The sequence below is a fragment of the Pollachius pollachius genome (genome assembly GCF_949987615.1).
Source record: "Pollachius pollachius genome assembly, chromosome: 9".
Taxonomy (NCBI): domain Eukaryota; kingdom Metazoa; phylum Chordata; class Actinopteri; order Gadiformes; family Gadidae; genus Pollachius; species Pollachius pollachius.
This window is the reverse complement of record NC_136942.1, coordinates 14855455-14873988: the sequence shown is the minus strand read 5'-3', so window position 1 is coordinate 14873988 and position 18534 is coordinate 14855455. Positions and strand designations below refer to the sequence as shown.

General features: G+C 44.7%; 1 protein-coding gene across 1 annotated transcript in view; it reads right to left on the bottom strand.

Annotated features, from left to right (window-relative positions):
- Positions 1-18534, bottom strand: part of LOC307081098 (NT-3 growth factor receptor-like) — a gene marked incomplete at its 5' end in the record, with an annotated part of 112412 nt that overhangs the window by 47220 nt on the left and 46658 nt on the right. The window contains 5 exons of the mRNA XM_079744133.1: positions 474-660; positions 1852-1964; positions 6450-6591; positions 7861-8003; positions 8509-8663. Of these exons, the coding sequence (XP_079600259.1) occupies positions 474-660; positions 1852-1964; positions 6450-6591; positions 7861-8003; positions 8509-8663 (740 nt within the window). The remainder of the gene's footprint in view (positions 1-473; positions 661-1851; positions 1965-6449; positions 6592-7860; positions 8004-8508; positions 8664-18534) is intronic.

Genomic DNA, 18534 nt, shown 5'->3' with positions numbered 1-18534 from the left:
ATTTACCCCAAAATAGCGTTGTATTATTAGCACCATCTGCACTTTGCTATATATAAAGCATCCCTTGTTAATTGCTCTATACTGACACTGCATATTAAAAGCCACCTCCAGCAAAGCCAATGTAATGTTTGCGAACTGCCGGTTACTGAGTTCAGGATGACAAAACAATTAACAATACACAACATCAATCGATTTTTGTATTCTATTTATCTCATTTATCAGGTTATAAAGCTCAAAAATGTATAAATAACTAACAGTCAATTAACATGTAATTAATAAGCTCAGATAAGGTATCCTGCTCAAGAATGCCCACACAGGTAGTCCGCCGCCATTTAGCGGGGGAATCGAACCCGGTACCTTTCAGTGGAAAGGCCCCGGGTTCCCTGCCTTCCTTGGGCCTCACCCTGCCCTTCATCCCATCCCACACTAAGCAGTAAACGGGCTCGTCTCCGTCACAGTGAACATGAGCCTACCGGGGAAGAAGGGCTTGTTGAGGAAGTGCCCATATACGGTCTTGGTGGCCACGCCCAGGATGTTGCTGGCCACCAGCGTGTAGTTGCCGTTGTTGAAGTGCGTGGGGTTCTTGAACATCAGGCAGCCCTCCACGTCGTCCTTGTAGATGTCAAACTCGGTGCGCACAAACTCGTTATGGAGGATTTCCTATGCAAGGGGGAAGCCATAGGGGATGGCAGGTGTTTACCCTTGTGCATCACACACACACACACGCAAACTCTCACACATGGACACACACACAAACACACATTCTCTCACACACACTCACACACACACACACACACACACACACATACACACACACAATCAAAAACACGCACACATGCTCTCTCTCATGCACAAAAACACAGAGATACATACTCTTGCACGCACACGCACACACACACACACACACACACACACACACACACACACACACACACACACACACACAAGCGAGGTGGGGTGGGGCTCAGAGACACCTCCAATCGATTGCAACACAACAGCCTCCGCCTATACTATGCATAAATATATGGTCACGAATCGCTATCTCCACTCTCAGCCTTTGCAATGATTGGAGCATTCAACGTCCTCTTTTCGAACACATCACACGCAACACGTATCACTTCATCATTTAGCAGATGAATGCGCTGAGCCAGACAGCGGCAGGAAGGAGGCGATCAATACACTTCCTGGGAGCCCACCACATGCCATTCGGGGGGGCCCGGGCGTTGAGGTTAAATCATTGGCATTGACGGCCGCATGTCAAGAATTTTAACAGAAAAAATTACAATCCTGTTTAGTAATCCCTATTTGCTTTGGACGCAGTGACTATTGTGTTGTACATGCTTTGTGTTTTGCATTTTGGTATTTGGGCACGTATTTGTTTGTTTTTCAGAGAAGCATTGCTACTCAGGGTTGCATGGACATTAATACTAATACTTAATACTTATACTAGTTTATTAATTTGTAATGGGTTGAAAAAGATCCTGATTCCAATCCTTTCATCAACCATTTTCATCCGATGGTTAACGGCTGAAGTAGGAAAACTGGGATGCATTGCTTTCCATAAAACTGTGTTTGTGTGCATATAAAATGTTTTGCTCATATAAGCAGGTTGTTGATACAGACACATAATATATATATATATACTATGATGATACAGCAGTGCTTATTTAACAATAATTACATTTGGAACTCCTGGACCTACTATTTTCCTTCCAGAAAATAGTGTTAAAAGAATAAATCCTTCTTAAGTATCAATCACCATATTCATGATTAATATGAAGACATTCACCAATAGTACATAGTTCACCTATAGAGGATGGATCTATAGTAAGAAGACAGAACGCGGCCTACCTTCTCCCTATAGTACCAGCGTAGGGTCGGGTGGGGGGACCCTGCCACGGTGAACTCTATGCAGGTGTCGTGGCGTTTGTACGGCTCCTTCAGCTTCATGATGAGCGGGGGGTCTGTAACCGGGGAGAAAGGGGACAGAATGGGGAGGATGCAAAAAGTCATGGTGAGATAACCAAGTGTAGTGGTTTCACAGGGCTTTCTTCTCGTTTCCCAATCACAGAGAAACAGATATAGAAACATGTAGATGCATTCAGAGAAAGATATAGAAAAGAGTTGTGGGAGGGCAAGAGGGCGTGTTAAGCTGTTTCAATATAAAACAGAGCAACAGCAAACTCATGTGCGGCTTAGTGGTCGATACACGTGTGGTCCATTGTGGGTGCCCTTCAACACCAGTCTCCTTTACAGTGACAACACCACAGATACCACAGTTGTCCACTGAATATGCTGTTCTCATCACACCATTCTGCTGTGTGTGTGTATGTGTGTGTGTGTGTGTGTGACCATTTGTGTCACTGTGTGCTGTGTGTGTGTGTGTGTGTGTTCTAGAGTTTCTGTCTGTTGGTAGACAAACCCCTCTAAGAATGTAAACACAGGCGCAGTTCTGCAGCAACAAAGAGTTATCGTCTTACCTTAGCCTACTCAGTGAAATACAAACCTCTGTCCGTCGATAAATTAATAATTCTTTGTGTCAGCCATTTTCATAAAAGGTTAGAGCCTTTGTGCACACACACACACACACACACACACACACACACACACACACACACACACACACACACACATCCAGTGCATAGATACTCAACATAATTAATATTAGTGTCTCTTCTACTTGACCTGATTTAAATTACTTTAATATGGTGGCAATCCACATGACAAAATAATGTCAATATAGACAGAAACATAAAACATGAATGGTTGGATTAGATTAGGTTAGGTAAAATAAAATAAGATTCAATTTTTTCAATGAGATTCCATATAAATCCATTAAATTAGACAGACAAATGCGGCACGGAGATAGAGCAAAGTCAAGCATTGATACACAGCGGGCGCAGGATTGTTCACAGTCATGACTCTGAAGCAGAAATGCCAGGCACAGAAACCTTTTGCTCATCACAAATCTGTCCCTGGACACAAATACCTAAAACACAGGACATTTTGTTTATAACAGAATATATCAACGTCAAATCCACTTTTCATCCTCTCTCACCCTACTCTTCCTTTAGTCTCCCCCCCCCATCTCCCCTCATCTTGAACCCAGTAAGTTCTTATGTGATCAAACCATCCCGGAGAGTGAGAGTGTTGTGTTTTGTAACCCAGACCCTAAAACCTTGTTGATTGTTGTCTCAGTGGTCTACCAATAATCACAGCAATTTGCGGCAATGTGTTTTTCAGCTACACAAACAGCCATGCCAATCTCCTCAAGTGAAAAAACATAATCACTGCCCCTTCACAAATCCCCAAGTATACATTATTTCCACAACAGGAAGAAATGCATTTCTTAGTTTCTCATTCACATCACACAGGGACACAAAATACCCAATAGTTTGTGCGTGTGGTTTGTGTGATGTAAAAAGCCATATAGGACCCCGACAGTACATTTTTCCACCCAGGCCTGTTCTATTCAGCCTGGCCAAAGCAATGAACACAAGCCGAGGCTAACAACAGAGACGGATGATTCTGTTTGGCAGGAGAATTGAGCATTCATGACTGCGCACATATTAGGCTGTGAATGTTTTAGTTATGTGTTTATTTTTTAGTTCATAAGAAAAGGAAGAAAAATTCAACCTTTGGGGCGAAATAAATGAGTCAATTCCGTACAAATATTATGAATCACAAACACTCCCCGGGAAACCAAAGAAACAAACAAAAACACAAAAAGCTGATATCAAAATGAGAAGCGAATGCAGAGGTTCTGTACTAAACCTTGGCAGTAGTCAGAGAGCCCACCAAGTGTTGATTTGGAAATTGAACAGGATTGTTGTTCCTGTTCCCTTCCCCCTGTTCTAAGACCCTCTTCATCAGCCCACATTGAGTCCCCTGCCCCCTCCCACCCTCTTCCAGAACACTGCTCTTTTTTCAATTACCTCCCAACCAAGGACGTTAAGGTTCCTGGTGCAAGGAACAAATTAAAACGAGCCCCTTCACACACGCTGTGGCGTGTTTCCCAAGAACTGTAGAGTCCGTAATCCCAATTTACACCGCAATGCTATGAACAAACCAGTGCCTGGGAGAACTGGTATTGGGCTATGGATGTGACAGCAACCCACTGTAAACCGAGGATAGGCTCTAAAGCTGGAGGGGGATTGGTTGTAGAGGGTCTGTAGAAGAACTGGTGAGATCAATGTAGGCCTACCCATCTTTGAAGACACGGGCGCGGAGGAAAAAAAGAAGAGGAAATGTATTCCTGGCTACGGGGGTGGGGAGGGTGTGGGGGGGGAAATTACATTTTCCCGGTCATAGATAGAGGGTACGAGCTGAGAGGCTATAAATAGAAGAAGAGTGTCACGTCGATTAGCATAGCACATGTTCAACACATACATCAATCTGTGTTACGGCCCCCGACCAAAGGAATGGGGGGATTCCGCTTGGTTTCACCGTGTGAGCATTATTGGACTTGATCACCCTGGTAATGTTAGCGTTTTAACTCTGCGTCGCCCTTTATGGGTATTGATGGAGGCTGTTTTCTATTGGAATCCAGCCGCAGACAAACAGCTCAACTTTTATGGGCAGCTGTATAATTGATGAATTGTCCCTCACATTTGTTGTTAAAAGTTAGTTACTGTCCCATAAGTGCCATTAAATGATATATGTGCATAATTTAAAACTGTTTTAATGGGCAATTTCACAAACAGTAACGGGCCAGGGTAGATTGTCTTGCATAAGCACATCCTTTATTTCCCCCATTTTTAATTCCATATTGATTTGGTCCGGTTTGCTTCCGTGTGCGATTTCATGGTAAGGCTTTCATGGAAATATTATTTGCATCCATACGTCTGCAGTTCCTGTTGTCATTTCACAGCTCTCCGTTTACCATAGCATACTATAACGCAACGAGCCACTTCAGTGATCATTGAACACCACAAAGGGTGTTGTTGCACATTCAACCCAAACACACCGCACACACCGCTGCTTCAATAATCACCATCGCTGTGTAGGCAGAGGGCTACTATGGCATTATCAAGGTTGAATACACACATTGAATTATGTTTCATGTTTAGACAAAATACTTATATAATAATATGTAAAACATATAACGTCATAATGTATGTACGGATATTTTTTATAATATCTGCTTACATTGTGATCCTGTTGACCAACCTAAGATGGGTAGTCCCCCCCCTACCCCGACACACACAAAACCCCCCGTCCTGCCACTAGGATGTGGAACACAGTTGGTACTCAGTATCCCGCCTCCTCCATTCAGTGCTACAACAGCCTCTGCTCTCATGCCAGGAATTTGCAGTACATTGTACTTTTGGCCAAAATACACATTGAGCAGATACGGCGGACTAGATTTGTTAGCGTTGATTTGATGCTATTATATTCTTTAATAACTGCCATTTGGCATTGTATTTTATGGGCCATTTGTTTATCCGTTGAAAATCCAACAGGACACACAGCTCTTCTGTCAATTCCATGAAGACACTAGCATATTCACGCACACACACACACCCACACACACACCAACATACACAACACCAACTCTATCTCTCTCCCCCCCTTCGCACAGCCACACACACACACACACACACACACACACACACACACACACACAAACACACACACACACACAAGCACACAAAAACATGCGCACGCACACACACACAAGAGCTTTGTAGGTCATGTTCCTACAAGCCACAGTGATGATAAATGAGCTTGCTTATTATTATGAAAACACCAATAAGTACTTTTTTCTTCCCCCGACAAACCGAGTCTATCACGATAAGGGAGGCAGAAGCGCCCTGCGTGTGCAGAAGAGGCTTCTAACAAAGGTAAAATCCCAGTAGACTTGAGCTAAAAGGATCTGTTGTGTGCTCAAGGCCCAGGCAGGGAGAAAAACAGAGTTCTCTGTTCCCTCTGAATAAACTGTGATCATTTGCTTGTCAGCCAATCTGGGGGCGAAGAGAAATCTGAACGGCAACATTGAATATTGAATATTTTATTATTTGTTGGGAGTCTGACTGTGTCTTTGTGTTCGCGTGTGCGTGTGTCATGGTGTGCATGTATGTGCGTGGGCTTGGGCGAGTGTCTGCTTGTATATGTGTGCATGCATCATTTCACACATAGATGTAGCCCTGTGTGTTTGGGGGGGGGGTTTGTAAATATGAGTGTGTGTGTGTGTGTGTTTGTGTGTTTGTGTGTGTTTGTGTGTGTGCGGATACATACATTGTGTGTGTATGTGTGTGTGTGCATATGCTAAGTTTTTGTGTGTCTGTGTGTGTGTACTTGTGTGTGCAGATGCAACGTTTTTGTGTGTATGTGTGTGTGTGCGTGTGTGTGTGTGTGAGTGTGTGTGTGTGTGTGTGCATGTGTGTATACGCAAGGTATGTGTGTGTGTGTGTGTGTGTGTGTGTGTGTGTGTGTGTGTGTATACGTACAGTGCACGATGAGCTGCACAGAGGCGTTGGTCATCCCCACCATGTTGCTGGCGATGCAGGTCAGCATGAAGTTGTTGTCCTCCCGGCTGACATTGGACAATGTCAGGTGGATGGAATGGATGATGTTGTCGTAGACGTAGTCCTACACATGTCAGGAGATGCGGAAGAGAGAGAGGCGGAAAAATACATTGAGCGAGAAGGGAGAGACCGAGATAGTGAGAGAGTGAGAGAGAGAGAGAGAGAGAGAGAGAGAGAGAGAGAGAGAGAGGGGTTGATAAAAAAGAGGGGCTGGAACATGCAGATCTGGGCTGTTGGGCTTGTGATTGAATGTGAAAAGCTGCCGCCTGAGACGCTACACACGTTGCCATGGCTGTATTACCATGGGTATGTGGCCTTGGGTAGGATGAGTATTACAGGCACACAAGCATGACAACAGCCCCCCCGGCTGCTGCTATCTGCCATCCCCCAGAAGGCTCCAGCGGCGTGGCCCACTCCAGTGCTCTGCACTCGTTAGTTACTGTCCCCATAAACCGCCATCATGTGATATATTTACATAATTTAAACCCCTTTTAATGGACAATTTAACAAACAGTAATAGCGCCCAGCGCAGTTTGTCTTGCACATCCGACGCATGTCCGCCGTCCGACAGCACGCACGCGAACCGCGTCGCCTGTGTGTGTCTTGATATTGGTATTTTTTGCGTTATTATTATTATTATTTGTCTCACTATTATTACTGACTACATCATCCACGCTGAACGGTTTTTGCATCTAAAGAACGTATCCCCCCCCGCCCCGGAGGAAGATTGAAATTATGTTACTTCCAGGCACAGTTTTATTAGCATTCTGCTTGTCAAGCATGTGTTTTGTGGTTGGCAGATGATGCTCAGTCTATTAGATCATATCATACATGTGTTAATAGGGCCCGTCAGCTATGCATGACACATGGTTTGTGTCAGTGTATGTGTGTACGTGTGGGTTTGTGTGTGTGTCCAAGTGTGTGTGTTTGTATATGTGTGTGCATTCAAGCGTGCATGTGTACGTGGGTGGATCCTGTATCCTTCTGTCTGTAAAGCTAACACTTACATACACATCTTGATGTAATAGTGGCCCTGTGTAGCTCAAGTGGAACAGGGTAGCATTAGCGCCGTCATTGTGAGGGGTTTTCCGTTCCCACTGGGGCAACCCGTGTTCAGTATGTGTGCACATACAATATTGACATGTTAAATATATCTTTATAATCAGAATCTTATTAGTATTATTATGAACGTGGGAGGGCACCAGTTGTGTGTATGTGTGTGCGTATGCATGTGAGTGTGTGTGTGTGTGTGTGTGTGTGTGTGTGTGTGTGTGTGTGTGTGTGTGTGTGTGTGTGTGTGTGTGTGTGTGTGTGTGTGTGTGTGTGTGCCGACCTGGTGCGTGTTAATGGAGCGCATCCCGGCCGGGTTCCAGTCCACCTCCGGTAGCGGGGAGCCGGTGCCGTTGCAGCTCACCGTCACCTGCGCCCCCTCCACCAACGTTAGATTGCTGTGACTCACGCTGATGTCTGGTACGTCTGTCCCAGCGAGGCCCAGAGAGGAAGAGAAACAGAGAGAGAGAGAGAGAGAGAGAGAGAGAGAGAGAGAGAGAGAGAGAGAGAGAATGGTAAGGTGATAGGCAGAGAGAGAGAGTCAGAGAAGTAGATAGAAAGATAGAAAAAAAGAGGGATAGCGAGAGAGGCAGAGAGAGAGAGTGGAAGAGAGAGAGAGAGAGAAAGAGAGAGAGAGAGAGAGAGGCAGAGAGTGAGAGAGGTAAGGTGATAGGCGGAGCGAGTGTGAGGAAGAGAGAGAAAGAGAGAGAAATTTGATTTCCTTCAAGATAAACATGTACTCATTTGTCATGTTAATGTGGCCCAGTGGTCTGCATTAATGAGAGGAGGAAAAAAAGGCAACAGTGCACACTTTGCTGGCATGTGTGTTTGGGTGTGTGTGTGTGTGGGTATGGGTGTGTGTGCATGCGTGCGTGTCCGTACATGCATGTGAGTGTGCTTGTTGTAATGTGTTATTACTGTCCAGCCTCACCACAGCTACTGATGTTCATATCCAGGAGCGGTATCTTCCTGTAGCCCTCGTCGCAGTACAGAAGTTGGGAGCTTAGCCCCGCCTCTCCTCTCTGTTGCCATAGCTGCAGCCAACGGATCTTGCAGCCGCACTCAAACACCACATCCTCCAATTGGCTAAGAGGAGCGCGGAGAAGGAGAGAGAGAGAGAGAGAGAGAGAGAGAGAGAGAGAGAGAGAGAGAGAGAGAGAGAGAGAGTGAGAGAGCGAGAGGGAGAGAGACATTATGAGTATAGGTCTATATAAGCCCTGGCCATCACCTGTTGATGAGGGAATAAATGCAAAACACGAAAGACATATAGAGACAGAAACACATACACTTATTTAGATTAGATATGGGAAGAGGTTGCAGAGAAAGATGCAGATTCGGTGAAAGATGGTTGCAGTAAAGTGAAAGATGATTTGGAGAGATTGGATGCCTTAATGATTCTGAGTTTGGACAGAAGCAAGACAAATCGAAAAATTTACAACAACATGTGTCTACAGCATAGAGTGTCAAATACACATCGCAGCACACATACATTCAGTCATGGCTGGACATTAATTCCCAGTGCTCAGTACAAACACATAGAAACCCAGACACACACACACTCACACTCACACACAAGAAGAGACGAGACAAGACAAAGATTGCAAGCATTTATCACACTGTGCCTGCAGGTTGGATTAGAAGTACTCCATCTTTACTGTTTTTGTGTATGTGCGCGTAAATGTTTTTGTGTGTTTGTGTGTGTGTGTCTGTGTTTGTGTGTGTGTGTGTGTCTGTGTTTGTGTGTGTGTGTATGTGTGTGTGTGTGTATGTGTGTGTGTGTGTATATTTGCTGAGAGAAAAAGGCAAAAGTGATGAACACTGGGTGTTTGACACCCCCAGCCGCACACAAACTTTCCCCCTCTTTTCCTCTGCATCTCCTGCTCCCTCTCTCTCCCTCATACTCTCACACACACACACACACACCCACACCCACACCCACACCCACACACACACACACACCCACACCCACACCCACACACACACCACACACACACACACACACACACACACACACACACACCCACACAGACACACACACACACGCTGTACACTGCTTGTTTCAAACGTTAAAATCAATAGGTCCATTATTACTGCCACAGTAACAGGTTTGATGAATAGAGCAAACAGGATTTTTCTAGAAGGAAAAATCACTTGATTAAGGACCCCTTGCACAGCCTCCATTACAGTCTCTTAAAAAAGAGAGGGAAAATCATGGCTGCGGCAGCCCTGTTGTTATTCAGTGCCGCTTTGTACGGACCTCTGTGTTCCAACCAGAGCAGATTGTGTACGATGTCACCGCGGACCCCCTCTGCCTGTTTCATCAACAGACCCGAACCCAAGTGGGAATTAAGGGCTTCATCTATTTAGTTTTCCCTACCTCCCTACTGCTAACACCGAAAAAAAGCACCAAGCCACGCCAGGTGCCAATGTAGCGAGCGTTTTGCATCCAACCCTCTGCATCACAGGGAGCGGCACTTTGGAGGAGGACACGAGGACGAGACGCAGGCGGCGCTGACATACAGTTGGCAGTTGGCAATCATTCTGCTGATGTCGCCATTCTCTCTCTCTCACACTCTCTCTCTCTCTCTCTCTCTCTCTCTCTCCCTCTCTCTCTCACGCTCTCCTTCTCCTCCTCTCTCTCTCTCTCTCCCCGTCGCCCCCCCTCTCTCTCTCTCTTTTCCCCTCTCCCCCTCTCCCCCGCCCTCCCTTTCTATCTACCCTCTCCCCCTCTCTCCCTCTCTCTCTCTCTCTCTCCCCCTCTCTCTTCCCGTCTCTCCCCCCCCTCTCTCTCTCTCTCCCCCTCCCCGTCGCTCCCCCTCTCTCTCTCTCTCTCTCTCCCCCTCTCCCCCTCTCTCCCTCTCTATCTCCCCCTCTCCCCCCCTCTCTCTCTCTCTCTCTCTCTCTCTCTCTCTCTAGAGAAGTACTCAACCAGACCTGCCACTCTCTCCACAGAGGACACTTGTCACACACACATTTTGAACTGATGCGTGTGCAGACACTATATAATTCACACACACACACACACATGCATACACTTGTGCACATCGATGTACACACATAGGCGCGCACACATGCACACACACCAAACACGCACACACACAAAGACATGTGCAAACGTACACACACATACAAACCATTTGCTCCCTAAACTAAATCCCATCACACATTTCTTCCTATGGATGTGATTTTTTTTAGGCGGGGACAATAAGGTGAGTGGGTGGTTTGAGGTGGTCCTTCTCCGTGATCCACGATGCACTTTAAACCTCCAGATCGCAGTAATGCGTGCATGAATCCAACCAAGCTCCCAGCCAGACCTTGCGTCTCAGCTTTTATTTCTACGTGACATGCTTCTGCAGCCAGACCCATTAATCCACTGGCCCAAAGGTCTGGCCACATTTGAAAATCGGTTACAGCACAGAAAACGGAGACGCCGCGTAAACAAAAACGAAAAAGCATTCAAAAGAATGTGGGCGCAGAGACTTCTCAACGTTACTGAGGTTGTGTTGTGCCGAAGGCCACAGTGAGATTCAACATCAAACTCCACTCAGAGATCAAACAATGCCTATGTGAGGATCCAACCAATGGAACTACAATAGAGTAGAATAGAGACTGTGTAATTAATACCATACGAAGCAATAGTGATTAACCAATAAAGAAAAGAAATCGATGTTGTAACTCTCTTCCCACTTCCACCTTCAAAGTGGCCCACATCCATCGGTCCCCTAAACACCACCTAACCCACACCCCCCAACCTAACCCCCACACCCCACCCACCCACCCAATGGAGCTTATCTCCCCCACAACATGGCAAGCTTTAGTCCCATGAATACTTAATTAAGTCCCTAATCAAGCAGCGAGCCAAGAGTGTGCAGTATAAAATGTGTTTGACTTTGTAGCGCTAGATAACCCTCCCTCGCTCATTACCAGAGCGGAGATAGCCCTCCTGGATGCATTGTTAATACAGGGGCGGGGGTCGCAGATGGTCGGATAAGAGATCCACACAGCACATGTGAGAGATAGCGGGCCCCGCAGAGAGTCTAGGCAGGGGGTAAGGTGGGGCGAGAGGGGTGCAGAGCGTATACCGCGAGAAAGAAAAGCAGTGAGTCATCTACGGTAAACAGTGGGAAATCTTATTTTATTGGTTTCCCCTCCCTACCTCGTTGGAGTGATTCACCAACGGCGTTCGTCAAATTAATGTTACAGCTACTGTAATGCTGGGTGTTATTATCGTTTGTTTTGATGGACTCAAACTCCAAAAAACAGGAGCAAGGACAGCCGGAGTGTTTGGTTCTTTGGGAAGCAAGGCTTGTTCACTACAATGTGCCGTGAAGAAGACCTCAGGAACACTGTGTGCCCGCTCCTTGCCTGATGACTATCTAAATCATAATGCGAATCATAAACTATAGTTGTGGTCCCCGAGCTTGTCACTGTTTGCCTCCTCTGTTCCAACCGATGGTTTCTGCTGCTGTAAACAACTATAAACAGGATTAAAAAAGATATATCTTATCGAAAAACCGATCAATGGTCACTGATAGAATAGAAGAAGAGGAACCTATTTGTATATATTTACATATATGTTGGCGCATATCTATTTCTATAGATGAGATCTAACAAAAAAAAGAGGAATCTGAGCAATTCTATTTATGAGGGGGGTTTAGTAGGGGTTGACCTGACACACATCTGCTTACATATTGAAAAGAATATGCTGATGAACACGTACTATATCCCATTTATTATTTAACGACATGCCTTGATCTCTCTTTACATCTCGGCCTGTTTACAAGCCTCCTCAAAGAGGGATTTACACAGAGCAAGTCAGCTTCAGTCCAAATCTGCATCGTGTTTGTGCGTATGTTTTCAATTCCATTTTGAACCCAGCACATCACCATGGTATAGCTAAAGCCTTATTCATACTGTGGGTCCATCAGGGACCTTTAAGGAGAAAAGAAATAAGGGTAAAAATGTTGGCAGAATGATGGAGCCCCACTGCTGTTTTGTGTCATGTTTAGTTTGATTGGGACAATGAAATGCTTGACACCTGTGTTTGTGGCCTCCCTTGTTGTCTAGACGTCTCCACAGTCTGGAGACAACCTTGATTGGACCATATCTCATACAAAAAAGAGCCGCAAGAATGTATACAGCATAGAGTGAATCGATTTGTGACAGTTGGTGAATGAGTATCTTCTAGCCTTATCCAAAAGGATAAGGATACACGCTGTCATCACAGAGGAGTTTGTCAATGCTCACTTATGTCTGTGTATGTGTTTATGTGTGTGTTTTTTTTGTGTGTGTGTGTGTGTTTGTGTGTGTGTGTGTGTGTGTGTGTGTGTGTGTGTGTGTGTGGTATGTCTTTATAGTACTACAATTAATGACAAAATCAATTAAAATATTTATTAAGAATTTTACCTAATCATGTTAATGTATGTATTTGTATGTTTGTATGCCACACAAATAGGCATGCGGGCATGTGTGTGCATGCGTGTGTGTGTGTGTGTTTGTGTGTGTGTACATTAAAGTGTGTGTGTGTGTGAATGCATATGTGTATGTGTGTGTGGCAGTGCAGGTTTTTTTCAGAGGGCAGGCAACTAGCTGTTCCGAAGATACTTTGTTGTGTCACTACTGACAAGACGGTGCACTTTGAATCTCTACATGACACTGTTTGCTCTATCTAATGGTGCACAGATAGCCATTCAGAACACGCTCACTCCCCTCTGTGCATGTACAAAAATATTCCTGGGCAGGATAGCGACAGAGAGAGAGAGAGAGAGAGAGAGAGAGAGCAAGAGAAAGAGAGCAAGAAAGAGACAGACAGACAGACAGAGAAGAGACAGACATAGAAAGAGACAGGGAAAGAGCAAAAGACAGACAGAGAGAGAGAGAGAGTAGACCGCATGCTGCAGGCAGCGCTGGTCGATCCAGGGCGCCTCTGACCATATCATCTGGTATGAATGCAGAAGTAAAGCACATCCATTACGGAAGGTCAAGGCAAGAGCAACAGGCGCTACATCAGCTGAATGGAACAGAACAGCCAGGTGTCCGCATAGAGAGCATCCAGAGCGACGTATTCCTGGCATTGGGTGGAGAGGTTCGGGCGAGTGGGCCGGGTTGCCACCAGCAAATCAAAGGTGACGCGAGAGTGATCCCGTTCCATCACCTTTCATTTGCCCGGAAACACCCAATTTGGGCGAGACCCATCTTCTAGAGACACGGGGCATTGCCCAGAGGTCACTGCAAGGCTGTTTTAGGTTGTTGACAGCCGATTGGATGTTGGAGGAAAGACTGGTTGTGTGGCATCAGGGGGGACTTTCAGGTGTCGCTCGTGCTTGGAGGCAATTTTTTCTTGTTGATGCAAGTACTACTAAGGTTGGTTCTGCTTTTTGATGTGTGCTTTCTTGCGACTGATTATTGACCCTGTTCACGGCGTTGATACCTCTGTCCGTATTAATGGAGCTATTTGTTGTGTGACTTCACTCAACCTCTCCTGTGGTCGTTCTGTTTATTTATTTCTTCCATCAAACATGGAGTGAACTGAAGCTAAATTAGCTGTGAGGTGACGGAGGTTCAAGCAGGAAGATTGCAGAATTCCAACCATATTTGATATATACTTCAATTAAAAAAACATATATTCAACTATATCGGGACGTATGTTTATACATATGTACCTACGTGTACATTTATGAACATTGAACACATTTAATTCTAAATTGCAATTAATAAAGACCTGAGGTGAAATAAAGAACAGAATAGCAACGCGTGAGAGTCCAGGTAGCATCCTCCGTTTTATCTGTCTTATTCTTTCAGGGCACGTGTGGTTGCTGGCCAGCCCTGTTGATTGATTTTCTGTTGATCTCTGTCGAGAGGGGGGTAAAAAAAGGGAGAAAACGGTTCTGTTATCAATAAGCTCCGCTTTCACATCACACTGCATCCAGGCTCCCCGACAGCTGGAAGAGGTTAGGGATAGAACCCACAGCTAGTACCAAACAGCTAATCAATAAACACACACTAACGCACATGCGTACACACCCAGCCACACACATATGCATGCACATACACAGGCGTGCACACACACACACATGCCCACACAAACACACAACAATGGTGCAACGAGATGACAGCTTTGCTTGGATGAGACTGCTTGAGCTTCATCTGCCTCTTTGCAGCTTTCGGTCAATTATTGTTAATTAATGCTCCATCAAATTGCAGTGAATGCTACAACAGTCATGCTAAAAGTACCGCAGATCACAGAGCACCGGTCACGTGTCCAGGGAAGCACTCATTGTTTCAATCGGTTGGAAGATTGCTTCACAAAGATGTAGCCAAAACCACCCAATCCGACAATGCTCGGATGATGCCAAACCAGAGCAACATCTAAGTTGAATGAATAATAAATAACACATATTAAATAATTAATAGACAAAACTATCATGACTGAACTAAGACTGTGCTCCCGCTGCTTCTACAACTAACACACACACCATGCGACAGTCGACTGAAGCAAGCCAGATTGACTGGGAGAATAACATTGTAATTATCAGAAAGCCTGTCCTGGCTCTTTCCTGCACTTCCAGTTATTATAATCCTCCATAGAGTCTCACCCCCGTCCCCCTCCCCCCCCTTCCCCAATCCTCCTCCTCCACCTCCTCTCCCTATTCTTTGGCGCAGGCTGCCGCTGGTCTGAGAGGATCTACTAGGAGACTGCTTTGGTCTCCTAACGAGAGCAGAAGAGCAAATCACTGCTGGCCACGGCCCACCAGGAAACCTTCTCTCTGTGTCCTCCCACGGTCACCTGATGTTTCTGTGCAAACACCGACACACTAGAATGGCTATGTGACCATGTGAATAAAGGCGTTCCTAGGCCTGTTTCACAAATCCACACAAGGTGCGATATTGTCTATGATTCAGGTTCACTAGCGTGGAGTTGACTTTAGCGCGCAGAGGGCGGGGCACTGCTGATATCGTCCGTATCTGCTGTGGAGTCTGTTGTGCTCTATTTTAGCTGCACCCCTCATGGGCGTTTTGTTGCGGTCAAAAAGTTTGCCTTTGTGTTTTTCTTTTTTAATTGAAAGACGATGCAAGGGAATATCTTTGGACAAAATCCCCAAACTCACCTCTCTCATCGACGTTTCTGATTAAAGTTTTTAATTAATACTTTTGAATCTCAAATTGTGATCTGTTACTCACACACTGGCATTTCCCCACTTGGAGATTTATTGGAAATATGCTGCCCTTTTCACAGCTAAATAAGTTTCAAAAGGCCATGAAATGTTAAAGCAAAAACGAGGCTGGCCTGCAGGTTTGGGTAACAACGGGTCAGTAGCTGCTCGTAGAAAACGTGTGTTTGACAAAAAATTGCCCCATAATCAACCTCTGTGTACGCAAACTTCTGTATGTTCTGGTATAGCTTTTTTTGTTATTTCATTGTGTAAGTCACAATCCAATGTATGTGCTGATGACTAAAACAAATGGTGAAATCTAGCTTTCAAAATGGCTTTTGTTGATTATAGACTGCTTGTAAATGTGTAACCGATTCTCACTAGCTATCCGAAGACTACGTATAGTTGTACTATTCATTGAAAAGATTCATCCAGAAACAAAATTACACTTTTATCTTAAATGGTGTGGCTATGAATGCTGAAAAAAACCAACAGAGTAATGTATCTCAAAATGGTCATCAATAGTTAAGCTTATTTCCTGACTTCATGGCAACAATGTAGAGCGTTGATAATGGTTATGATTGATTCAAGTTTGCACTTGGATAATCTGAAATAAAAAACATTTTGTCAGGATGATTAATCTAATGGTAAATAAGTTTCACTTAAATGTGTTCAATTCCAGCGAAATATCTAAATCTTAAATAATACATTTGTAATAAATAAAAAAGTTATGTATTTATTCCGTCCATCAACTTGAATGTGTTTATGTCATGTAACATGCTTCAGGTACGTGATACAGACCATAAAACACATTAGCTTAACGTTTTTTATATAAGCTTCTGTGTCCTACTTTTGATAGAAAAAACCCAAACAATAAAGGTTTTTCATCTTCAGTCAGTCCAATTCCCCTGCCACCGGCCTGCTCAGTGTTGACAACACTACAATGTTCCTGGAATGCCGCACCGGCTCCCTGCCCCCCCACAAAACATCCATTTCAGAAGCCATACGGGCTGCTGTACTGTCCGCTTGGGTGTGTGTGCACTGCAAAAAGCTCCATCCTTCACAACGATGCCGGCCCCAGTCACTGTTACCAAAACGCCAATATCTCTCCCTGTATGCGGGCATTAAAACCCTGAATGATTCCTAGGAGAATAAATGTATTGAGACAGACTGTTACAGTGAAGGGTTGGTGTGTGTGTGTGTGTGTGTGTGTGCGTGCGTGTGTGTGTGTGTGTGTGTGTATGGATGTTTGTCTCTCCCTGGCGTGCCTTTTACCTCTGAACTTATAGCATGCGGTGGATGTGACACTTTGTTATGATGGATGCCTTTAAACCCAGACAACTCATTGTAAATAGCTGCTTTATAATATCAGTGAACGAACGTGCAACGCCAGCAGCCACCCTGCCCAAAGAAGAGCCCATGGGCAATGTGTTGTGCTTGGAAGTGTCTTAACATGAATCACACTTTGGGACACATGCAATATTGGATGTCATCAGGCGATATTCAGTTGATTATTTATACTCATCATTTATTCACATTGCATGAAGGTTGATGAAATGGAATTACCTTGGACATATTTCCAACAGCGCCAAAATTCTGTTTAGTGATGACATTCGTGCAAACGTCAAAGCCAACCCCATCTTTTTTCGAAAGCAGTGCCTCCAAACAAAGGGATTTCTAAAGCACAACATACAGTTTGAGTCATTCTGTATCAAAGAAACGGCAATGCCGGTTCTCCAGAGCCTCCTAATCTGGGCAAATGATGTCCAAGTTAGCCCTCAGCTCGAACCTAAATCACTTCAGAGTGCGCCATGATTGGCCCTCGACGGCATCTTCACACATGATTAGCCCCAGGCACATTCCAAAGGGAAGCGTCATTCATCTAAATTCATTGCCTCAAAGTTGAAAAGTTGATCAAATTGCCGTAGGTCAGGCAGAGAACAGTGGTAGGAACGATGCAGAGAAAAGGTGAGAATGGTTGTTGTCAAAGGGCAAGCATGATAATTGCATGATCGTGGCAGTGCCCCTGACAACACAAAATACGCAGTAGGAAAAAAAAGCTCCTTCATGCAATTAAATTGGGTGTGTACGTGTGTGTGTGTGTGTGTGTGTGTGTGTGTGTGTGTGTGTGTGTGTGTGTGTGTGTGTGGGCGGTGTATGTGTGTGTTTGTGGGTTTGTGTGTGTGTGTGTGCTTCTTGGTGTGCTTCTGGGTGTTTGTGAGAACAGATTAACTATTTGCTGTTTCTGAATCAATTTCTGACATTGTTTGGCAAATTGTACACATATTGCTACCCCACTTTAGAAACACAAACAATAGTGTGCTATGCACAGTTACATAAAATGCAAAATCAGAAGAAATTAAATTATAATAATGTACAAGCCCTTACCCCAACATTAAACAATAAGCAAGAACAAAGTTATATCTAGTGTCCATATCTTCTTAGGATGTTTATCTGTCTCATTTTCTGTCTCTCTGTGTGTCTCTCTGTCTGTCTGGGATGAAAGGATGAGGAGACGAACAAGAGCAAGGTACAGAAAGAGAGAAAGGAGGGAGTGGATATCTAATGACATGCAAGGGAGGATGAAAAGGAGAGGATGGAGTGATAATAAAAGAGTGAGAGAGAGAGAGAGAGAGAAACAGATCACTGAGGAGGTTACAGTGTGTTTCACAGGTAGAGAACCAGTAAGACACAGGCTTAGCGATAGAGAGACAGAAGCATAACACAGCATTACAAGTATTACAGGTATGGATTTGAGGAAAGAGAGAGAAAGGGAGAGAGAGACAGAGAGAGAGAGAGAGAGA